The 25798-nt window shown below is 44.2% G+C and overlaps 1 protein-coding gene across 1 annotated transcript in view; it reads right to left on the reverse strand.

Moving 5' to 3' along the window:
• BRD3 (bromodomain containing 3) overlaps positions 1-25798 on the reverse strand; it is a 37420-nt gene that overhangs the window by 5119 nt on the left and 6503 nt on the right. The window contains exons 2-11 of the mRNA XM_051636806.1: positions 16381-16697; positions 15211-15348; positions 14099-14246; positions 12467-12681; positions 10413-10784; positions 4791-4919; positions 4193-4384; positions 3167-3402; positions 2354-2646; positions 375-503 (exon numbers count right to left, since the gene is read on the reverse strand). Of these exons, the coding sequence (XP_051492766.1) occupies positions 375-503; positions 2354-2646; positions 3167-3402; positions 4193-4384; positions 4791-4919; positions 10413-10784; positions 12467-12681; positions 14099-14246; positions 15211-15348; positions 16381-16581 (2053 nt within the window). The 5' untranslated portion in view covers positions 16582-16697. The remainder of the gene's footprint in view (positions 1-374; positions 504-2353; positions 2647-3166; positions 3403-4192; positions 4385-4790; positions 4920-10412; positions 10785-12466; positions 12682-14098; positions 14247-15210; positions 15349-16380; positions 16698-25798) is intronic.

Genomic DNA, 25798 nt, shown 5'->3' on the forward strand with positions numbered 1-25798 from the left:
TTGGGTGTTTTTAACCCCTCAAGGAAGAGAATCCACCCATTAGGTGCTCTGTGCTACTGGTCTGCATGCACAGTTCTGCCTGGGCTGACACAGAGCAGATGCTCCTGCTCCCTCTGAAGCATGAGTTGCCTCCAAGACACCTCACATTTACACCCCAGGACAGCTTCCACCTGGATGGGGATCTAAGCAGCCCCCACAGAGAAGCTCAGTGCCCAGCACTGAGTCTGTGCTACTACACTAGTGACCAACGGGAGTAACTGTCACAGAGATTAACCCAGGGCTACAAGGCAGCAGCAGTTTTGCCTCAGGGATGAGCCCTATCTACATACACAACTTTCTGGGCATTGTTAGCACAGTAACCCCAAAGCCATTACCTTTCTTTGCAGGTTTCTTGTTGTTGTTTAGCTGCCCACTGACATCCTGTAACCGCTTTTCTAGTTCTTTCTTCTTTTCCTGAGCTAACTCTTCTTTTGACTTTGCTGCTTGCTTTTTTCCACTTGCAGCTGTGGAAGAGGAATGCACAACTTCTGAAACTGCATGGTTGCAGATGAAAAAGAGTGGACATCACTATTTTACAGGGCATGTAAATCTGTGTAGCCACTCTGCAGTGACACTGCTGAGATGATGTGACCACACAGCAACCAGACATCCCAGCTAGAGGACAACACATGAAGTTGTCAAGATTATCCAATCACCATCATTCTGTAACATGCACTTTTTAAAGAGAGACCTTCTGGAAAGGATTTTAGAAGATAGAAATATCTGTGTAATAACCTTTTAGTTACAGGTTACTTACCAGCCAGTTATATGGTCAATAGTTACACATTTGTAATTACACAATTGTTATGGTTTTCTGCCCTGTAAAATAAAGTGTCCCATTAAAGGCTGTTAGAAGAAAGCAGCTGCCATTATAACTTCAGATTCTTCATTTAAAAATGTACTGTGTTTTATGTTGCTTTATATATAAAACAAGGACAAATGAAAAGCCAACCAAGGCAAAGGCTGGCAGACAACAAGAATGTAGCTGCACCAGTAAAGATGGAAATGGTGAGAAGTCCCAGCAGCACTCATACTTTTGAGTAGAAGAAATATCCCTCCAAAAGTCTAATTGAACACAGGTGTTGGCCAGGATCAGAAGTACAAGACAGGGGCCAGACATTATGCCTGATCCAGCAAGGAAATACCTACATTTCTGTGCACTGTTTTAAAGCAATGATTTAAAAAAATAACAGAAATCTGGAAAGCAAGGTCCTATGAGGGTGTGTCCATGAAAACTAAGCACTGCAATAGAAAGCAGACAGCTACAGTTGGGCTGGGGTCAGGCATGCCAGTCTGCTGGTCCAGTTTGTACCAGTCTCAGAGGAGCAGGCAGACAGACATCTGAGGTTACCTGTGTTATTCTATACTTTGGTTCTAAAAGGACACCTCTTTTTCCTAACCACTCTGGAAAATCTTTTCCTGAGCTACTCCAAGAGTGAAGGTTTCAAGAAAAAAATTAAAATCAAAGCAGTATATTAAAAACCAAAAGGGATCAAAGTATGAGCTTTTCTTAGGCCTACCTGGAAGTCCTGTGGGTGAGGAAACTGAAGTGCTCTGCAAGAGCTGTGAGGAGTTAATTGTATTATACTCTTAACAGGACAACTCCCTCTTAACCTACAAGCACATGGACAGAGCCAGGACCACTTCAGGTAAGTGATCCTATTGCTATTCAGCTGGAGCTAAATTCTCAAGGGGCTGGAACAATTCACTCCCTGTGGACGAGGCACAGAGAAAGGTTTGTCCCACACTGTAGTGTACACTTGGCAGCACATTAACATTCATAATGTGATCTGATAGACTGGGGGTAATGTGGTAATCCCACCATCCAAGAGCAGCAGTTTTTGGGGAATGTACAACTCAGCCACTTACACCCGGAATCCACAGGTTGCCCAGGTGACTTTGTGGAAGTCATTTATCCCCTTGGTATTCTGGATTCCAACCTTGCTTTTTGTTTCCTTTGCAATTAGATGCTAAACCATTCAGGATATGAACCTGATCCTTCCAGATGTGTGCACATAACACCTAACACACAGACTGAAACCTCCATAGTGCCTTCTAGATTCTAGATAAGCAGTAAAGGTATCACATGGGTCTTGCAGAGGAACAGAACAGTCCTCTAGGAATCCATGACATGACAACATAGGAAGAACAGAAAAATAGAAAGTTTCTGTACATAGAAAAGAGTATCTAAAAATTCCTGACATCCTATCTTATATGCAACAGCTGGATAAGAGAATCCCAACACACATGCCTTGAACTCCAGAGCTGAGCCCACGAGCTAGTGGGGGAACACGTGGCCCGGGAGGTAACTTACAAAATGGTTTCCTTTGTTTTTTCTGTAAACAAGATTTCACGTATCTCTCCAGTTCTCGTAAAGTTGTGGGCTTCAATGTTTCAAAATCTATTTCTATCTCATCAGGATTGGAGTCTCTGAGGGAAGGTTCCCTGGACTGGATGATGTGCACCACCCTGCCCAGCTTCTCTCCGGGCAGGCGGTTGATGTCCAAGCTGAGCTGTCGTTTCTCATCGTAGGTCATGGGGAGACCTTCCTCCTCCTCGTCCGAATCGTAGGTTGCAGATGCCTGTTTGCCTCCTTTCTTGGGCTGCCTGGGGGGTTTGGCAAGCACAGAAACATTCATGGGTATACAGAAGCAATGAAGTCTCTTTTTCTACCCCCTTGTAACCAACAGCCCAATGCTCTTGGTTTTGGACCACTAGCCAGACGGCTTCAACACCACCACAACTTCTGAAGGGGCTCAGAAATCTGAGATAGCTGTTCTGTTATATTTTAGCTTTGTGAGGCTTGACAACAAGCTCATGTAGCAGCAGGGGGGCAGCAATGAAACGGCACATTCTTCCTGGCTGCACAAAAGGCAAAAAAGCAAAACCTTATCTGAGAGTCATCAGGCAGGGATTCCAAGAGAGTTGGACACTGGAAATAGGATGGCTTCACTGCCAGCTCTAACTTAAAGACTCCCTGGAGCTGCCTGGGAATGGGGACACTATTCAACAGCGAATTAACTGCTCTGACAACTGAGCTTCACCAGGAATTCAACAGGGACAAAAGAAATGGGCTGGAAGCTCTTGGCATTCTCCTTCAGGCAACATGGAGAAGGCAGACTCTTACCTGTTAGCTGTGGTTGTGCTGTTTGCTTTCTTAGCTGGGGCTTTCTTCTGCTGGGTTTGTTTTGGTGGTTGAGCCACCTTGGGTTTCTTCTCCTCCTCAACTTTTACTTTGTGCTTTTCTTTTTCTCTCTCTTTATCTTTCTTTTTCTTCTCTTTTTCCTTCTTCTCTTTTTTTTTCTTTGGTTTGTTCACTGGTGCTTGTGACAATGCTGCTAGCTGCTCATGGACAGCCTTCAGCTGGTGGAGAACAGTGAAAAAATTAACTGTGAAAAAATTCAAGGCAAAATAATTGATGCCTCCATACACCCTTCCTCTAATATCCCAACATCTAAGTATATCACAAAGTCAGTGATCAAGGAGTCTAGTGGTTGAACTCAGGAGACTTTGCTTGATTTAAGATTATTTTTAAAACGCAGAAGCTGACTCAAATGAAAACACTGTTCTTGTTTTATAGGGGCAAATATAAATTAAGCTTAATAGCTCCATCTAGAGTGTTAACAACTTGGCCTCTGGAATCCTGGGTTCTCTTCTTGGCTCTCCTACTAGCTTGCTTTGAGGATAAGCTATTTCATTAATGCTTTGTTGTATTATGGTAGCCCATGTAAGCACTGTGGCACCTGGCATTGTGTATCTGTGTAATAAGGTCCACAGCTTAAGCATTTGCAGCCACAACCATCAAAAGAGCTCATTTCTACAGAGTACAGGGGAACAATATCCCACAGGAAGCTTCTAAGCTTTCACCTGGGTCACTCTGTTCTTCTCAGATCCCTAGTATTGCAGGCACCTTCATTCATACTCTGGGACCCCAGAAGGAAGCACAGAGCATCAGCAGTGAGAGTGGCTATCTAGAAGAAAATTAACATTACACCAAACATGCACTTATTTCACAGGTGTTTTTCCCCTTTAGTTGGCAGATAGGGAGATCACTTTGCTGCATTCCAGCCTAGATGGGATTTTTCAGAAAAAAAATTAAACCCTTCCTCCTGCTATGCCCTCTCTACTACACAGCCACACAGCTTTGCAATACCTGCTCCTGGAGCTCTGCCAGCCGAGTCGCTCGTTCTTCTTCTGAGTCGGAGCTATCTGAGTCAGATGAGCTCTCCTCACTGCTGTGACTGCTCTCTGTGCTTTTGCTCACCACTGGTGCTGTTGGTGGAGGTGGAGGTGGGGGCTCTGCAGGCTCATCGGGCATCTTAGCAAACCTCATCTCAAAGACATCCTAGAAAAAAGGGGGAAAAAGTGGTGACTAAAAGGAGCCTTGGCCATCAAGACCACATTTTGGCTTTTTAGGCACACCTGACAGCCCAACATGGGTCAGGGTTCCACTGCACTACGCAAGGTTCTGTACAATAATAGTGTACAGGTAAGTATACATATTCTGTCAGGCCAAGAAAATTCTCCCATTGCTTTAATACAGCAATGGATATAACAATTTAGGAGTGACATATGGCATTAGGCCACACCATGTGAAGAGCATAACAGTTCTGCAGCAGAGAACATGGCTCTTTCCAAGGGCTGGAGGAATTACTGACTTTCCCTTGTTGGTGCCAAGAGCAGATTCCATGGATCTTTGGATGGACACCTTGTAGCTTAACTAAACAAGACACACTTGCCAACACCTTTACCTGGAGCTTCCTGGCCATTGCTACCACTTCGTGGTCTGGAGGATTGTACTTGTAACAATTAGAGAACATTAACCGAATATCTGCTGCAAAACCTTGTGCGTCCTGGTATTCCCGACTGTCCATTTTTTTCTGCAAACAAACAAGCCAAAGGGAAAGGGGAGAAAAAGCCATAAGCAAAAGACATTTGTAGCAATGCAGGACACGTGCATCTTGGAGACAGCTCAGAATAGCCCCAAAAATCACATCTAAGAGAACAGCAGTTTTCATCTGGCTTACAGGGTCCTAAATAACATTCAGAGCTTCTGCTTTTTAAAACAAGCAAGGTCATGCTGCTCTACAGCAGTTTAAACACCAAGATTCTAAATTTGGGTCGTTGTTTTTTGTGGTTTTGTTTGTTTGTTTTAAGTAGTACTATATAAAATTTTCAGGTCCATATTCTATTAGAAAACAGTCATTTAGAAAAAGTTTGCTGGATCAGAAACTAACGTAAACAAGGATCATGGACAGGAAGGGTAGGAGTCAACAAACAACCAAGCTCCAAATACAGGATCACTTTAGGCAGGTATTTCTAGGTGCTGCTTGGATATTTTTGCCCTGTAAATCTGAAAGGGTAGAAAAGATCATGATCATCTAACTCTGACTTCCTGCTAACACTGGGAAATTAATTTTGCTTGGCGATTCCTACAGCAATATAGACATTTACAGTTAAATTACAACACCTACTCTTGATTTTAAAGTCCAATTGATAAAGAAAGGATACAGAATTTACCCTTTATTAACCTATTAATATGTTATTTCCTGGTGTAGTGAGGATGAGTTTTGGGAGTTAATATTTGCACCTTGTTCTTTCTCTTATTTTCAGCTCTCACTTTGATCCATTTCTCTTGCTATTTGGGACAGAATGACTTGGTTTAGAGAACAGTTTATAGCACTCCTAGAACTTGATTGATTCTATGCATACATTACTACCATGTATAAAACCTTAATTCAAACTACTTTTACGAAAAGGAAGAACAGGCTAACCCTAGATTTCATTTGCATTTAAAAGACCTGGGTTTAAAGACATTCTCTACTTGCCAAGTGCTTGGAGGCCCTCCCTTTTCTGTCTTGTGCACCTGTATCCCCAGTAAGGGGACAGGGCTAACTGGGAGGCTGCAGATGATATCAGGGCAGATACATCCCCCATCTGAGCAGACAGCAGGGCTGCTCAGGGTCTGTGACCCTGGCTAAAAGCCTCAGCACAAGCAAATTTGTCATTTCTTCAATGGAAGTGACAGACACTTCACAGCTACACAGCAGACCTTGTAACTACCTTGAAATTACTCCTAGAACTGTTTTTGTACTGAACAGGGCAGAATTTCACCTCCAGGGATTCAGCTTCAGAGGGACCTGCAAGCAGGGTGGTGACACTCTTGCAGCCTCACCCCTGCTGTGCTGCAACCAACATCTGTCAAACTTGTGTCATGAAACCTCATTCTCCTGGTCAGTAAATAGGAGGAAGTCTGAGCCACAACACAAAGACAGAAAATGGAATAGGTCTGTGCTTCTCCTGTCTGAAGGAGAGCTGGCCTTGTTTGGAAAGTGTCTCAGGCCAGTTCCAAAGCTAAAGATATGCTCAACAAAAGGGTCTTTTTAAGCTTGTCTTACTGCATGAAAGGCTTTTTTGATGCATTATATTTGTGTCGCACACTCAATGCCTGATTACTGCCTCTGAAGGCAGTCTGAGGTTTTCTTTTCGTGCAAACCCAACAGTTTTAATTTGTTGATTTTTGTTTTGTTTGCCTGTAAAGAAAAATTAAGTTACCAAAAGAAAAGGACTTCAAATTAGTGGGCTGGAATATCTTAGGTCAAAAATTCACTTTGAGATACCCAGCAGCTTAAAAAAGTTATTACATTGATAATTGCAAATCAGGAGTCACAGACAAGCAGGACTGGCAGAGGTGCTGCTGAGAGGTCAGCCAGACCATTCTCTGTCCCATGCAATATCGACCACAGCAATCTCATTTTTTCCTCAGCAATCAATTCTATTGTTTAATATTCCTTAATATTCAGAAGTTTGTTTCCTAATGTCTAATTTGTCTCTTGCTCTGTGGTAAGCCTTGTCCTGACGACACAGGATGCAGAGAAAACTGTGTTCCCTCCCCTATTGCAATCTTTGAAGATCTAGCATGCCCCCTTTCCATTTTCTCCTCTACAAGACTGGGCATCCATCTGTCCTCAAAGCACAGACCTCAGGCACGACATCAGGGCAGGTACTGACAAGGGATAGGGCCACACGGGTCCTGCAACTTCAGCAGAGAAAACTTCATCTCTAACAGCAAATGAGCACTCAGCCTGATTGCTGGGGGCCTAATTATACCTTACAGAAACTGCCTCAACAAGAGCAGCCACTTTGTGAAGCTCCATTTGTACTCTAAAATAGATGCAACTAAAGACATCTTTCAAAATAGCCCAAAGAATGCCTCCTCACTTTCAAGACCCTACAACTCAACTGCTCTGCAACCACAGCTATTCACTACAAGAAAATTAACTGGTGAGCACAGATTCCTGGACCTAACACCTTACTCCAAAAGTAAACCTCCTGTATAAATCCTCTTACACAGCAAGAACTGTTGCTTGTTTGCCACGGAGTAGTAAACCACAGGCAGAGACACCCACATCATTGCTCCTGTGACCCAGCAGCCTGATGATTGAGAAAGAGAAGAGGTACTCCAGGTTCCCCCCAGCCCCATCACAGCACAGGCCCCTGGTTCCCCACACAAAAGCTCCCCAGCATCAGAGAGGAGAACATGCAAGTGGGCCCTGTCTGCAGACTGAACAGTGAAGCACAGTATGGCTACAGCTTCACAGCAAGTGTTTCACTACCTACTACAAGGAATTAAGGCTGCTGACTCATTTTTAAAACTTAACCCCTGCCTCTGCCTTCCTCTCTCCCCATGATTTAATCCCTTCCTCTCTCTATTCCAAGAAGTTCTGTTATTTCCCCCTGTGATGACTATTAGAACTGAGGTGGAGATGAGCTCACTGGTCCCTGTTCCTTTGGCTCTTCCCAGTCCCAGCTCCAGCACAGCACTCCAGCACACCCCTCTGCTCCTGGCTGCTACAACCTCAGCTACAGCCCCTCCACCTCTCACCTGCCACAAGCACAGTCATGACAGCCAACCTGCCTCCTCCACCATGCATATAGAGAAAATCTCCAAAACCTTCTTTCTGCAGCACACCTCTGCTGAGTGCACACCCTGAAAAAAATGCTGGACATGAAGGATATTATCTGGAAAAAAAAAAGTAAATCAAACCTATGTTGAAAATATAGCCAGAGGACCAAAGTGACAAGCAACCAGGTATTAGGGAATCTATTATAGCTACAGCAATGTTTATGTTTTACTTTCTCACATAACTCCTTCAAGATTAGTTTGAAGGCCATTAGTGGTGCTGCTTTCCCACAGCCATTGTCACTTGTGCAGAATTAAATCTAAAACCTTTCAGAGCCACAGAGAAAGCCCCTGACACTGGAGAATTACACTGCCAGCAAATGGCAGGTTTCTGTTCCATGCAGTTAATGTACTATAGACTGCATCTCAGAGAAGTCACACTACAATCTATGGGCCATGAGCAATGATAATAAAATACTCCATAAAAAAACAATAGCAGACAGCACTTCAAACAAGTTTATTAAGAAAAATACTACCCATTTGCAGCCTTTTACCTGCTCCCAGCCCACTCACCGGTATCAGAGGAGCAAGGTCAGATCCCCTCAGCTGAGAAGGTGGTGACCCTTGGAAGGGAGCTGATTGGAGTGTGTAAACAACCCTGCTCTGAGCAGGAGGCAGGCCTCCTGACCAACCTGAACGCCCCATTGGCCTATGATCCAAACCATGTGGATGCACCTCCAAGCTGGTGGAGAAGAGCAACTCCAAGGCAAAGTGAAGCGAGCAGGCCTTGACAACAAGTCATGTAATTAAAACAATGTACAAGGATTATGCAGGCTTTCAGCACTGGGCATCCAAAATCAGCAGGATGGCAAATGCACTGCAGTACCAAAACCAGAAGGATTTTTCTCCTTCCTTATCCATGCTCAAGAGTACGAGAAAATGGAAACTTGCACAGGAAAACACTGGGACCTTCCTCTATCTGCAGAACATTCAAGTCAGGTATCCAGCTTCACAGCCTACCATATTCAACCTAGCTGTTTCTCCTGCTTTACCAGTGTGCTTCAGGATCCTCTTCTTGCCTGCAGCCTAACTCACCCTTTGTCTTGCTCTCTTCTCCCTGGAAATTGCTGCAGGCCTTTAACATGGCTCAGCTTAACTGCAAGTCAAAAATACTGCATGTTGCACTTGCTTTTGTTAACAATGCAAGGGCACTGCAAAGCTCAGGAGAAGAATGGTCTCCTAAGCCTAGCTCCACCAGAGTGTGCTTCCAATGCTTTTGCCTACTCAGTTCTTTTCTGTACAAACCCAATCAATAACAATAATTAGTACTTAGTTCCTTCCAGGTATCTGTCCTCACAACAGCCCTGTGAGGTAGGTTAAGTATTATTATCTCAATTTTACGACTGGGAAATCAACGGCACAGCTGCTGGGAAACTTGCCCAGGACCACAGCATCAGAATGGCAGTTATAACTCAGACACTGGTGACTCCTGGTCTGATCCTCAATGGACAGACTATGGCAACTATTTTCTTACCACCAAATAATGAAACTAAAATACCTGTGTAAATACTGCAGCTGTAGTAAGAACCCTTACACCACCACGGCTGAATTGCACAGCACATCAGAGCACGACACACTGCTTTCAGGTACTACACAGGGTTTGTCAAGGAACATAAAAGGAGTAACAAAGGCAGCTGCCCTTCTGTCACCTGGGCATGTAGACAATCCCAGGCATGGCATTAAAGGGCAGCAAACCATTTCAAGCATGCTAGTGAAAGCCAGCAAAAATACCTTAACTTCCTGCACATGGAAGCAAGTCTCACCTCCACCAACACAGATTCCACTGGCCAGCTGACAAAAAGATGAGAACTAGGAAAAAAAACCACAGCTTTGCTCCATAAATATTTAGGAGGGATTCAAAGAAACCTCCCTGTCTACTGGGAAAAACACCTTTAATATTGGACCATACTAAGCTAAGCTCTTGAAGAGCCAAGCATGAACCCCACAAGCATCACCACATTTCCTCCTCTCCCCAAGTACCAGGCGATCATCACGTTCCAGTTGGAATTGCTCAGCATAAGCCTATCTGGACCACACATCATGCCAACAAGTAGGCAGACAGGCAGCAGTTTCTGGAAATGGGATACTATCAATTGAATCCTATGAAATACAGCACCTCTTCTTCTCAGAGTGCAACACAATTCCAAGGACATAAGTTTAAACCGCTGGACTATCCACAAAGAGGAGAGGATGCCATTGTACAGTCTCTGCTTTGCAGGGCAGAAAAAAGACGGCCCAGGTTATGGGAAAAAGAGAAGGTAAAGAAGCAAAATATAAAAATATCCAGATGATATCCAAACAGGTTCTGTTTTCCACCCTTGTCCCTTCCCCCTCCCCCAGAAAGAGCTAGTCCTCTGCAACCAGAGGGCTGTGACACACCCTGAAAAAGAGGTGGTAAATGTGGACGTACTTTAACAGTACTGAGATCCATGGGGTGTTTGATAATATCATGATAGTCATGTAATTCCAAGGCCTCTGCATCAACAGGCTTGTAAAAGGGCCATGCATAGGCAGCATGCTTCTTTGAGAGCATCTCCTTGAGAATGCTGTCACAGTACTTGAGGTGCTCAGAGAGTTTGCCCTTCTTCCCTGCATGCTGAGGGACCTCTCCATCCTCAAGGTCCTTCTTTGGTGGTTTGATGGGCCGGCCGCCGCTCTCCCGCCGGGCAATGATTTTGGCCTGCTTGGGGTCCGAGAGGGGCGTGGGCGACTCGCTGCGGCTGGCGGTGATGGCCGAGGTGGTGGGGGTTGTGGTGTCTGCTTTCCTCTTCACTCCCTTTTTCTGAAACAGCAGAGGGAACAGGTCTCGTGAGTATGTGCCCAGCTCTCAAGCTACGCAAGCAGAAACCTAGCACAAGTCATTCTGATTTTTGAGATCTGCCTGTCACCTGACAGAAAACGTTATTCCTTCCCTGGGGTAAATGGGACTTGTGCCTAGAGGCTTCAACACACAACTCAGTGACTACAACACGACGTACTACTACATGTCATCTGAGCCACAGTAACCAGCCATTCGCACGTCTCCAACCCATCCCCAAACATGATGAAAAATGTGTTAGCTCTATGTATTGCACTGAGATTTAAACCAAGGACTCTTACCTCGTGTGTGCCAAGGGAAAGGCGTGCGCCCAGTCGATTACTGCAGCTCAGCTGATGCATCGTGACTTAGTAAGTGTCAGTAACTTAACCACATGTCTGAGTCCCCAGTGGCAGGATCAGGCTATAAGTTCTGAACCAAAGCATATTAATCACCAAAGACCCATGAGCCCTCACTCCCTTGTATTTAGTGGGTGTGCTAAGGTAGGTTGCCTATTATGGACAAGAGCAAGAATTAAGTAATTTTGTCTTAAGCAAATAAAACCTCTCTCACAAATTCAAGCTGTGACTGTCCAGACAGCTTTTTTGTGCTCCTACGAAGGATTTACTTTTCTGGAGAGAAAGAAAGGGGAAAAGGTTCCTTAGGGAAATTTAAGGCAAAGCTTAAATAAATCCCAAGCAGGAGTAATTCTGCAGCATCTATTTGGCAAACACTCTTCTGGGTTCATCCTCAAGTTTTAAAATTAAATTTATTACCAGAAGCAAGTTATTTGGACAGAAACTGAAGTATGAGACAGTCTTCTGAAGAGGAGAGCCTAGCTGCAAGATCTGACTTACAATTTCTCTAGTAATTCCCAAGCTATAGGGTTAAATAAGGAAAACAATTCTGTGGCTCTGCAGGCCCATGCAACCTCACATCAGAGAACACCAACACTGTTGCAGTTTATTTCCCAGTTTAGAAAAAAAAAAAACAACTTTCTCCAAGCTATGCTTCCATCATTTTTAAAGCAATACACAGCTTGCTATGAACATTCCAATTATTTAGAGCAACATTTTCTTTTACCCATAAATTAACATAGTAAACAGCAAAACACCAATGGCAGCTCCCAGATTAGTCAGTAAGGAAGACAGAACTAATACACCCAAAACCTGCAGGCAACATCAGTCTCCTCCAACTGGAGCGACAGGCTTGTCTTGAACTGGTTTATGGCAGAGAGGAACATTCCTAGTGCTGGTGTCTGAAAACCTTAAAGGAATAGTCCCAGTGAAATCAGAGGGTCAGTTAGAGAGGAAAGAGATGTTTTGGGCTATATAGTACAAAATGGGGGAAATCTCTACCAGCCTTCTGGTTCGTGGAGCATCAGCACTGGCTAAGGCCAGATGAGAGCTTATAACTGAGTTGGAGCAATTGCAGTTGATGTCACCTCAGCTGGGGTGTGGTAAAACTGGTAAAACTTCTCTCAACCCTCTGAAACTCGACAGGAAGCACTTGTCTGAGCACACCCCAAAGGGACAATGACAGCCAGAGAGGCAGGGAGTCCAAGGTGAAGAGAAGGAAGGTAAGTAACCAGCGGTGAGGGGATAGCAATGAAGCACTGCTCAGCAACATTGCCTTCTGAAGAGAAAGGGGCCGAGTTCTCTGTTTACCTTGACTACCGGCGGCGTAGGAGGCACCACGGGCATTATCGGAGCAGCAGGCGGAGGGGGCGCAGCGGCGGGAGGGGCAGTGACAGGCGGGACATTAGCAGTGATGGTTGGCACAGGGGTGGCAGCAATGACGGGCGTCTGAGACGCAGCTGGAGGGACGCTCTGGAACGGGGCCGGCGGGGAGACGGAAGACACGGCCACTGCTTGCTGGGCTCCTTTCAAACGACAAAGTGGAAACGTGCTGCAGCGTTCTGATGGCTGCAGGTGCCAACAGCACACCGGCAACAAAGTGACACTGGTGACAGTGGACTGTGCAACCAGGGGCTTGGCAAAAATCTCCCAGTCCAGGGCCACAGGATGAGAACAAAGGACGCAATAATGTGATTTGCTTGGTGCTGTTACCCAGGGGTCAAGAGAAAATGGGAAGTCATTGACCTAAGTCCTCACACCATGAGCTTCAGGCCAGCCACATGCAAGCAAAATACTTCAAGCTTCACACGTGGGCCACATGTTGCCATGGGACAACCTTCACCCCTCTCACAGGTACTCTGCACTCAGCAAAAGAGCAGGGGCTCAATGAGAGGGAACAGGGAGGCAGCTGTTTTGGACAAACCCTGTCCTGTACAGACCTCAATCTGGGAGTGTTTTTACTGTGCGTGACAAATGGTAACAACCACTCCCCTACTGCCAGCTAAACACCCAAGAGTCCAGAGCACTTGAGATCTGACAAGTTACACAGCAAAAGAAAAAGCTAGAAGTAGAACCTGAGCCTCTGACAGGCAGGCAAATGACTCTTCTGCTAGAACTGCCTGCTAGTGCACAGTTAAAGGCCACAAATCTTGTAACTAATAACCAAAGTATCAATAGTCCTCTATGTTTTTATAGTGGCTTTTATTGAAGGATGCTGAGAAGACAACATCTCAAATTTATCTGTGTCATGGTTCTAACCTGTCAGGCCACAAAATACCACGCAGCCACTCACTCACTCTCAACCAGCTTCCCAGGAGCTGGGGAGAGAACAGGAAAGGTAAAGAGACTCATGGGTTGAGATTTAAAAATTTTAATAATTGAAATATAATATATAGTAACAATAACAACAGAATATACAAATCAACTGATGCCCAGGGCAACTGCTTATCACCTGCTAACCAATGCTCAGCCTGTTCCTGGCTAGTGATCCTGGGGATGAGAAAATCCTGAACCTGCAATCCTGGTGAAGAGCAGGAGCTTCCTGGCAAACCCTCATCTATACACTGAACATGACATTGCACGATATGGAATATTCCAATGGCCATTTGGATTCACTGCTCTGGCTGTGCTCCCTCCCAGCTTCTTGTGTACCTGCACACCAAAGCATGGGGAGCTGAAAAGTCCTTGATTTCTTAGCAATAACTAAAAACATTGGTTTAGTAGCAACATTCTTCTCATACCAAATCCCATACTACATCCAAAACACTGTGCTATTCTAGCTACTAAGAATAACATCCCACACTTTCCTCCACTGCTTTAACCATTAGCCTGCATACTCCCTTCCTCTCCTCCTCAGTATCTGCAAAGCCAGGCAGCTTAGAAGATGGCTCAGGCCTCAGCAAGAGGCTCATCGCATTTACTGTCACTGGAGTGGGTTAATACCTGCACTCTGTGTGCCTGCTGATGGCTTGCGACCTTTGCCTTTAGGAACTGGGGGTAATAATTCAACTTCCTCTTGAGGCATCTGGGCAACCTTCTGCAGAAATATCTTCTCCAAGGCTTGGGCCATGAGGACAATGTCATCTGTGGGCTGCAAAAAGAAGAACACGAACCCGTTCTGTATCATTGACATTCTAGAAGCAAAGAGGTTCAAGATCAGGCTTTAAAATCCTCAATGAACACTCGTCTTCAAATAAACAATGGTATCCAACCTCAAACAATCAGACTAGCTCATCTCCCTCCTTACATGCTACCCTCCTACTCCTCTATTCTGGTCTAGCATGCAATAATTACAGCCTCTAACTACACTGCATCCAGAGAGTTATCAGGACTTCCAGTAGGAGCCTGATAGCAAGCATCCTGTGCATCAGTGGGGAAGCAGCAAACTGGAAAAGATGAGCTGTCCTCCCCTGCTTGCCAGCAGGTCCAGAAGAAGAGTGTAAACACGTTCTGTGGCTCAAACTAATTAATTTGTTTATTTCAGCTTGTTCTCCAGTATGGGTCAATGATGACAAACCACTGTAGAAAACATAATACACAGAATAAGAGGCTTTTAACAACCTAACACAACAGCAAACAAGCCCAACCCAAAACAATAATAAGCTATCTAAAGGCATGCAAGTATGAACAAGATAGAACCAGAGAAGAGAGTTATACTTCCTGAACTGCTCTCTGCTTCTAAGAGATACAATTTACTGCTAGACAGCCAGTGTAATACATAGCACTAATACCCCATAGAACACCTGGAAAGCACTGCATAAACTGTAGCTCATCTTAAAGAATTACTAACTGGAAATAAAAGGAGTAAAAACTTGCTGTGTAACCCCAGAACAGAAATCTACCTATAATTAAAAGGCACATTTGCCATTTTAACTAGTCTAGGGGAAAACAGACAGCACAAAGGCAGCTTTGTGCATTTCAAGTAATGCGGCTGCAATTAGTGGCATTTCAAAGCCTTGCAAGGAGGTCCCAGAGCACAGCAGAGCTGGCCCTGTTCAAAACTCCAGTGCAGCAGTTGTAGGAGGGCCTTTTCTAGGCTTGTCTGGGCTCTTTACCTTGTTATAAATGTAACAATTTGTAAACATGGTGTTGAAATCCTGCATACATTCACTGGCACTCCAGTAATAGTTATGTTCCAGGCGCTTCTTGATGGTCCCCATGTCCATGGGGTTTTTTATTATTTTGTGATAATCCTATTGGAGAAACAGAAAAGACATTACAGCTCCTGATGCACAGAAAGTGCTGTTCACACCTCCCTCTACACCCAGCTTTCTCCTCACTCCCCCCTTCCAAAAGACATCCCCAAATTTTTGTGTAAATTTCAAACATCATCTCTGCTTTCATTTATTTTCTCATTTGTGGACTTCTAGTCTACCAAGTCTACCATTATGATGCAGGTAACTACAAAGCACCAGAACTCCTACAACCATGAACCTTCCACAACTGCCCCAAATACATGCTCAGACAGACATACTAATGGTGGCTTAAAGAAGCAGAGCAGCAGGATCAGAGCTAGCTTTGGCAGGGTGTTCAGGTTAACAGTGGACTGGCTATAATTTGGGAAACAGCATTTCTGCTTTGCTTTTCAAAAAGACTGCCCCTGGCACTTGCAGAAGTTTATCAGTGCCAGCACTGGCTAAGACTGTGTGAAAAGCTTCAATCTTTTTTTTTAGGGCATTTCAGCCCTTTAAAAAGCTTCCACATGTTAACCCAGTTTCTAGGCTGGTCTCAAGCATCTGTAGAGGCTGTGATTAGTCTGGAGATGCTCTAGGCATGCAAGGTTATACACTGTAATTTTCTCGTGCTGGAGAAGAGCCAAGTTCCTCAACACTCAAGTCAGTGGCAAACCCAGGAAAGCCTACAGAAAGCATAAGTTATAGTGAGCCCAATGCGAGATGCAATGCCATGGGCCTCAAGACTCTCAAATTGGGCAGAGGTGGGACAAGGGGTGAAGACATCACAAATGCAGAATTACACTTCAGATGCTCTAAGGCAGCTTGCCTGTGTGCTCTTCTCTCCCCTCAATGAGGGAGAAGCAGTTTTCTCCTTCAGAGACCTGCATCTCTCTAGCTCTGAAAGACAATCTCACTCAGCAAGTCTAAGAGCATTCAAGGCAATCTCCAAAAGCAACTGAACTGTTCTTGATCCAGAGATCAGAAAACTGATCTCACCAACCCAAAGCTTTCTCAGAACAGAACACAGAGCAGAAGAGGCTAAATACATACCGGCAAATTCAATTTAATTGCATCAACAGGTTGGTAGAAAGGCCAAGCAAACTGATGCTTCCACAAGGTCTTTACCACGACATTTTGCATATATTGCAGTTGGTTGGTCTTCCGGCCAGGCTTGTTAGGATTAGTGACCTCCGGAGGGGGTGGATTCACAGGCCCCTGAGGAGCCTGGATTGCTGATGTGACTGTCGACATTTTCCTGCTCTCGCTCTCACTCGCTGTCACAGCAGCAGCAACTGGGAGATTTTCTTTCTTCCGTTATGCTCCCTGAACGGGACTGACATCCCATTTCCAGGGTGCAACCATACAACCTGGATGACACAAGAGGAAGAGGGCAACGTGTAAAAATACAGATACTTACTTGATTTAGGCATATTAAGACACTTCTGCTGCTTACAGTGTTTGAACTCAGGCTCTTTGCCCCATCTGGTTCATTCCCTGTAACACACTTCATCTTAATGACGGGCACAGCTCAAGAGTCAAGAGACAGTGGAACAGCAATTCCCAAATTAAAAGCCTGCAGATAGCCAGAAAGCTTCACAGCACTAATTCTTGCTTTGTCTGGCTCAGAGAGCATCTTTGTGTGAAGAAAACACATGGGGCAGCTTAAGAATATGGCTGGGAATACAACTGGGATGTAATGCTGAGACTTTCACGAACACACTGATCCAAGCTAGTAAATCCATAGTGTGCAGTTAACTGCATTGTCTCTAGACCCATGCCAGCTGGCACCGAGTCAGCTTACAAGTTTCTACACTGGTGCAGTGATCTAAAATCCCAAAACCAAGAGTGGAGAACAACTGTCCAGAGGACATCAATACAGAGAAACAAAAGAAGGGGCAGAGGGAGATGCTGTCAACAGTTGTGAATGAAAGGTGTCACCAGAAACAGCCTAACCCGAACTGACCTGCACATTGAATCTCAGAAATGTCTTATGTTCCTTATTACATGTACCTGACTGAGCCCTCAATTTTGCATGGAAGTCCCAAGATACAAGCTCAATATAAATAATAAGTAACATATTTTATTACTTGGTTAGGAGAGCACTGTCATGCTATTAAAGGCACATACAAAATACAAAAGAATGCACAAATTGCATTACCGTATTCTACTTTTTCCCCAGCAAACTGCAAGGAAAAAAATAAATAGCCTAGTATCAGTGTGTCTTGTATACCATATGGTAAGCAGCTTTGTTGTGTCATCTTCCATAAACATTTGATATTTCAAGTCACATCAGGACAGCAGCTACTCTTCTCACGGCAAGGAGACCACAATCACTTTCTACAGGCAAATTATTTCAAATACGTTCAGAAATCTACACAAACCCTCCCACTGATGTGCTTCATGGTTGCACAGAGAAACATGAGCAGAGACAGAAGCTGCAGTAATACAGGAAGAAGGAGAGAGAAGTGAGACTTCCTAGAAAAAAAACCTGGACCAACTTATTTGATACATACCTAATCATCTCTACAGAGTATCTGGACTAAATATAGAATATCAGCTTACCCTTTGAGTTGCTGATTAGATGATAGCAAAAAGTAAACACATACCTTATTTGGGAGGAACTTTACAAAAACAGATGCTTACTAACAAACCGATCTGCAGCAGAGAGGAATGCTTAAATACTGGCTATCTCAGAGTTGCCTGGGTAGCAGAGACATTTGTGCTCCAGAGACCAGCTGCTGCCCAACTGGGAGAATACTCCAGCATCCCAGTGATGTTGTGGCACAGGAAACTACAGCATAAAGCAGGCTGTGCCACAGGCCAGCAGGGACACCCAAGTGCTCCAGGAGTCATGGTTGCTGGGTACATGTTGCTGTGGACCAGTTTGGCTTGGGTCACAGGTGTCCCTGGCTCCAGAAACTAAATCTGGTTTATTTTTTCAGAGCCAATGGTATAGGTTTGGGGTTGGTGGGTTTTGTTCTTTGTTTTTTTAGAATGCTTCTAGGGAAAACAATACTGTTACAAACTGAAATCCATGTGGGAGGATGCCTGTTTTACATGCACAGGAAACAGACAAGACCAGTTTTGTCTCTGCCACAATCCATTCACAAGATCCATTCTATTCCAAGGTTGCAGAAAACGCAGAGATGATGCAGGACTTTCTTGTGCCACGTATATTGCACAAATTCAGAATGAAGCCTCTGGTCCCTATTCTCTGATAACTCAAGAGCCTAGCTTAGTAGTTGGAAAAGGACTGGTCCCTGCTTCCCAGCCCTCTCATCTGATCATGCTGGTTGTGCTGCTGTTGGCAGGCAGGGTGTTCATCAATTAGTAAAGAATGATGCTGGCATCCTCTGGGCAAGGAATGTCAAAACTAGGTTGTTACTTGGAATTTCAGATTTGGAAGGAACCATCAACTCAAAGCAGCAGTAGAAATATTGCAAAATGCCATCTTCGGATCAAAGGGGGGAATAGACAAAAAATTAAAAAGAAGAATACAAGATAACTGGGAAGTTTCACTCTGTCTCCCTTCTGGGCAGCTCTCTGCATGAATTTCAGACCCCAAGGCCCTTGAGCAATATCCATCATCTGAGTGTATGCAACAATGACTGCAGGCCCCTGGTGACCACCATTGAAATATTTGGTTTGCTGTCCTCTTGATTAACAAACTGAATCCAATGTAAGGACTGATGGGAAACAAAACCATAGAGAGCAACTCCTACTGCTACAGAGCATTTCTGCCACATGTGTGAAACTATGCAGTGTAACTCAAGTTGTCCCTTTAAATAATCTAAGGTTAAATACAACTGTTCTCTTTTCATTTGAATTTCCCGATGTCTTCTTACCTCTCAAGCTCTGTTTGATAGGGATTTTTTAAAAATTAATTTTTATTAAATCCCAGAACTGTAATTCAAAAAACGCAGATGTAGCTCCCACCTCTCCCAGACTCCCTCTCCGACGTTAACTAAGGCATTCAGTATCTTCACACCACAGCTCCTCATCTGTGCCATGGAGATAGCTACAGTTCCTTTCTGTCTTCATCTGCTCCACCCAGCCAGCAAACCCTCTGGGACATGCACTGCCTCCTCACATGCACATTTTGATCATCAAGTTTAAACAAGGCTTGTGCAGTTCACGTAAGAGAGGCATGTAACAGTCATCAGTGACACAACTCAGAAAGGATTTTAATTAATAACATTACTAAAAGTAGGAGGGGCAGAATCATGAGAGCCAACTCAGCTCATCCTCTGACAGCTGATTAACTTGGATGCTCCAACTCCCCGGTTATTACAACCAAAACCTCTCAACAGCACTGTCATTTAAATGCCGGATCCTGCGACTGAAAGACAGGAATAGCTACCTGGGCTACCTCAACAGCACTGCAAGTTTCTGTTCCTGGCACAAATACAGCTTTAATCTACATGTACCTCATTCCACTCCTTTAGCTCTTGGTCCACCAGCTTCCTCTTCATTTGCTGAGGAAGCTGCTTTGATAGCAGATCATTCCTTCATTTTTAAAATTAAAAATGTCTCTAAGTCCATTCCTTTATTTCTAAAGTTTCAAAATAATGTTATTTTTAAGAACTTAAAAAGCAGGATTATGAGAAATCTGGGAGCTGAGGGTGCAAATGTTTTGGAAATGTCCAAATGTGTAGGACACTGAATTCAGAGAGGCCATGGCTCTGCCTGAGAAATCTACTAGTTGTCAGACCACTTATAAAACACAGCAAGTGAGAAGCATGACCATCTGACATCCTAACTTTGCATATAAATCATCCAACATGACACTTAAGTAGACACACATACAAAAACCAAGCAAGTTTACACAAGTTTTCCCATAACTACAAGTAGAATCAAAATACACAGCTCAAGCCAAAGCACTTCAGCATCTCCTGAAATTGCACTTTGCATCAATAATTATTTAAACTATTAGGGAGCCCAGCGGTGAGCCAGAACATTTCTGTACAAGGTACCACAGAAGCCTTGAATGAAGACTGCCAAAACCAGCCCTGGCACAGACATCCTGTGCATCTTCCAGTGAGGGCCTAAGGTTGGACTTCTTTCAGCCCTGGAATAACAACTTGTTTAATGTAAATGGTTAAATTATTACTTATCCCGTTTCCCAGACCAGCAATGTTTAAGTAACAGAAGCTGTTCTTGATTTTCCTGGCTGCACATATGTAATTATGGTATTACAAAGTACACCTTTGCTGCCATCATGAAGACTGTACACTGCTTCCCATATTGTGCATTTCTCTTCCTCCTTACCCATCCCAGTTTGAGACAATAACTAAAAGCAAAACCCAAACTCCCAAATAAATCTTGCTTCTCTGGAGTGTAAGTCTGTCCTTTTGAGCTAAGTTGCAACCCCACTGTAGCATCCAGCACAGCTGTGGGGTTTGGCTCATCCCCCAGACAAACCAGTCACCAAAAAAACCCAGCTAGGTTAGAAGCATTTAAAAAAAAAACAAAACTTTTCTTTCATTGAGTTGCTTGCATGGGTCAGTCACTGGAGAGACAGCTGGCATGGAGAAAACATGTTAATAATTCCCTGTACCAGTAGGATAACATTTTACTCAGCTGATGCAGCCCACAGACTGTCTGCAGTGGTGAAGACTATTTTAAAAGAAGCTATAAAGCCCCATGAAATGTGCAGTGTGCCAGCGAGCCTGCTGCTTCAGCTAACGGTTCTGCCACTTCCTTTGGCAGAGCCAAACATTTAAGGGATGGCTCACTCCCTTGCTGCTGCTCATGCAGTACAGGATTGTGTTTGTTTTGATTGTAAAGTTAGAAGGTAGCAAGCTTTAATGTTAGCATGTGAGCCCAACAACTTTTTTTTCCCCTTAGTACAGTATTAAAGCATGGTTACTTGGACACTGATCAAAATCTGGCATGATTCCAGCCCAGCCACTGCAATATAAATCTTCCCATCAGGGAAAATTACCAAGTTTAAGAGATGTTCCTTGACCCCACCTTTATCTCCAGATTATTATTTACATTACAGTAGCATACAGAGGCTGTGCAGAGACCAAGGTCCCTTAGCACTTAGCACTCTGCAGAAACACAGTTAAGACTCTGTTCCTACCTGACAGAGCTGGTGCTCTCAATACAGGCTTCACTCCCTGCTGAGTGACCTGCCCGGGGCCACCCAGCGAGGCAGCTGCAGAGCCCAGAGCAGGGCCCTGAACCCTGGTGAGTGCCCGGCCCCCATTTCATTGTCAGAGAAAATAGCAGCTCCCAGGCAGAGCTGCTCACAGAATGGGGAAAGGCACCAACTCAGCCTTTCTGAAGACAGAACCACACCAAGACAGGAGAGCAGCTGGAGCAGGTGTCCTCATGCTGTGCTCCCCCACATATGCTCCTTGCAGCCACCAAAGCAGTCACTTGGTCCCTCTTCCCACAAGAGCAGCAGTATCTGGAACCTTGTACCACCACACACTACTTCTCTGAGAAGCAGCAAGCCTTTGACCATCTTACCCTGACTTTCTCACAACTGCAGGAGAGGTTTAGTGCACTACTACTACACCTCACCATAACCTTAAAGTCAGATAGGATTGTTAATTAATGTTTGCACATATTTCATTCAACAGATGTAGAAATTAAGGGCTACACCACCACTCTTCCAGAAGTAAGTAAAACTAGTGGATGTTTGTCTTTTCCTCCTACTCTGCCTTCCATTCCCTTCACAGCCCTGTAAAAGAACTCAACTTCAGGCAGATTTCACTACCTACTAACCCCATCTCAGCACAGATGTTGTCCTCAAACATGAGGGATGTGCAATTTGAAACCAAGACTCGAGAACAGACAAGTTGCTTTACCAACCAGCACTGCCCTGGCAGACACACAAACGCTACACACAATATGCCACCCCCTCAAGACCTGGGGATGAAACATTTGCACTTGGCTTCACTGCAGGAAATGGGAATTTGGCTTATGGCACAATGCAAGCTTTCCACTTTGAACGTCCATTCAGCTGTCCCTCTTGTCTCTCAGATCATTAATTCCACACACCAGAGATTTGCTTTTCATGCATATTATTTTGAGTACAGCCCCAATAACATCCTGAAGACTGAGAGATGCAACTGTGTCCTTAACTTACCTCTGCATGAGGGAGCAAAAAACATCACAGAAGATTAAGTCAGTTTCTTGGCTTTTGACTTGGTTGGTTTAATGCTCATCAGATTATACAGATAGATTTCCCACCCTTTGTTTCTCCTTAGCTATTAAAAGAGCAGGTGTTTCCCCAGCAAGAAGCCTGGGGGTTCCTAACCAGTAGATAAGAATTAGCCAGAAGTAACTGGTAACTTCAAAGGCCTCAGTTCTGATACATACTCAGTGTCCCTGCCAATCAGGCTGCTTTAAGATGTATTACGCCTTCAGACTCAGGGATACCCACAAGTCACTTCATCTTGGCCATAAAAGCACTGGGGACTTTTATAAGCACTATTCTAGGCACCCCAAGTAAAATGGTCCTTCTAGTAATTACAGGCCAGAGTATTCCTCTCCACCAAGTTGCTGATGCCACAGGAAACACCCTCTGATCAAGTCTGAGCAAGAATTTAGACGCATGTCACACACCTTCTGCAACACACAACTTTTGGGGCTCAGCTACTTTCTAAAGGCTGCAGAGTTTCCAGTGCAGGGAGTGATGCTTCACATTACAAAAAGTTCATTTTCATAGCTTTGAATTTGCTTTTCAGAACAGTTTAAATAACCAGCATCAGTAATGGATTAGGTATGGTTGATCTTGTTTTGGATTGAGGAGAAGGAATGACCTCTGGACATTTCTTGCAGCCCTACTTTTTGTGTCCTATGAAAACATGGAGGCAGATTTTAATCTGGACATACGTTGGATTTCTGCAAGCTGAGTTACACACAGTTTTATTCACAAGGCTACAGAAGGAAGGGAAAGCACAAGTGGATAAGATAAAGAGCTTACTCTGTTGGATTCCTGACTGGAGGAGTTCAGCCAGCTTTGAAACCTGACTCTGCAATAAGGATCGGACTGAGATTTCTGAAATAAAGTGAACTGCACTTGCAAAAAATCTTCCAGGAGATGCTTCAGCAAATTAACTGGGTGACCTATAATGAAAATGTTAACAAAAGCTTAGTTGTAGCAGTGGAAATAAGCATTTCTGAACAGGTTTCAGAATATGTAAAGCAGCACTGGTTGCTTGCACATCAATGCTCTGGAAAGACAGAGTCAAATCAACAGGACAGGAACGGGCAGGTGCTCCACACAAAAATGATAGTGGTTGCCTCTCACAACAACACACACCAATTACACCTTTATGGTAATGGAAAAAGGCTGTTTCAGCCTTCATTTTCATAACAGAGTTTTAGCACAGAAAGGAAAGTATTTGAGAGGATCGCATGACTGGGCATGTGTCTGCTCGTGCCATTTCTTCCAAGAGGAGAAAGGTGGAGATGCAATGAAATTACCTTGCATGACCCACAGGGCTGAACTCAAGACATCTCATAATCGGGGGAAGAGCCAGAGAGAAACCAGACAGCAAGCAGATAAGGCTTACAGAGAAGGGACAGAGGCTGAACCTGCTTCTGAAATTATGCTCTTTTATCTAGTGCCCTGCAACACACTGAATGCTTATTTGGCAGTTTTCAGCACTTGAAGGGGTTACTGCAGTCCCCGCGAAGCCCATGTGCAGCAGAAGCCCTGCAGCCTTGGACATTAGGCAAAAAGGGAGTGTTGGGAAGGTGCTGGCATGTGCCACGTACCACAGGAGCTCCCAACACGTCAGGATGGCGTGCAGGGGACCATGGAGAAGCAGGAACACGGCTGAAGGCACACTGGATGAATGGTATAAACCACAACACAGACAGCAACACAGTCCTCCTCCACCGTGCAGTAACCGCTTCAAGCGCTAGCCTGCAAAGCACTAAGCAACTTTCCCCTCTTGATAAGTCGCACGGTTTCTGTGGTTCAGCATCATTCCACAGAGGGTTTTGCAGACTTACCACCTACAAGATATAACTAATTGGTCAATCAAGATAAATCTCCTTCTAAGGAAGGTTCAGACAAAGACAGAAACAAACTCTACCCCTCCACGTTTTTTGCCCCTTCTGCCTTTGTTAACCCCTTCCCCAGCTGTCCATTAGGGAGAGATAAAATGACAAAGGAGGTTAAGTGCTAGATGTCTGGGGCTGGAGAGTCTTTTCAGACTGATCAGACTTGTGGATGCTCCCATTGTTGCAGTTACAATAGCTATGATAGCTGATCTAGTCAATGCTACCCAGCCCTGAAGATACATCCTCTCTCTACAGGATTGCTGCAGAACGTGCTCCCAGCTACACAAGTCCCATCGTACAAGCACAAGGTGTGCAACAGCATGGAGAGGTTACTCTCTTTCAGAACATTTCCTAAAGCACCAAATAAATTGCTGCCTAGTCAAGAGGAGGAAATCTCCATATTTACATGAGTTGGCCAAGGAAGGGGAAAAAGTCTGACAATCCCAAATTCAAACCTTGCTAATGGGCACAGTAAAAAAAACTCTACAGATTCTGCCACAATTTCTTCAGACTGAAGAATTTTGCAAATTCAGAACAAACTGTTTTTCCTTTAAATTATTTAAAAAACAAGCAAAACCAACAAAACCACTCCATGCTCTGGCCCTGACCCAAGTTTTAGAGGGTAAGTGCATATAAGAAGCATTTAGGTACACCCATTAAAGCATAAGGTGGTAACCCCCGCACAGGCTTCAGAACTCCTCACGGAATGACTGTATGCTTACACCCTCGCAGGGCTCTCTTTTTCTGCTTTTTAAAGGATGTGATCTGCACAGATAAACATTTGTGTTCAGAAAAAAGAGTCTGCCCTTCCCCTTTTTAATCAGCATATGGTGCTCTGTGTACTTTTACAGTATAAGGAAAAAAACCTTGAACTAGCTCAAACTCAGCATATAGTGAATAAATTACACGTGTTTACACAAGGGGTTTTGTTAGGATTGTCTCTTTTTCTGCACTTTGATTTCCAAAAAAACGCAAGACTATTGGACACAAAGCATTTTGAAGAAAAGGCAAAACACAAAAACAAAAAGCTGGGAGTTTGACTACTTCCCTGCTGGGCAGAGCATCTCCAAGCTTCTGCTTTATACCTGCAAACAATTACAAAAAAAGACAGCTACAAACCAGGATGCTCACACCTCAACTCGGCTCCTGACACCCCATGCTGTAAGGCTTGTCAGTTCCCCACTTGTAAAACAGGGATATGAATATTTCCACTGTCATCTACAATTAATTAGTCTTTTCCTAAGCATTTACACACCAATTCCTTCTCAGTGTTAGTTATACCAAGTTTTAAGGAAATAATCAAACACACAGAAGAACCTGTATGTACAAGATGTTAAAATATCACAGCTTTTTATATGGAAACACCTACCTGTTCTTTACTAAGCACAATACTAATTGTCATTTGAAGAAACTACAAAGCTAGAAGAGCCATCTGCTTTAT

Source organism: Apus apus, chromosome 19 (genome assembly GCF_020740795.1).
Source record: "Apus apus isolate bApuApu2 chromosome 19, bApuApu2.pri.cur, whole genome shotgun sequence".
In the NCBI taxonomy this organism is placed as follows: Eukaryota; Metazoa; Chordata; class Aves; order Apodiformes; family Apodidae; genus Apus; species Apus apus.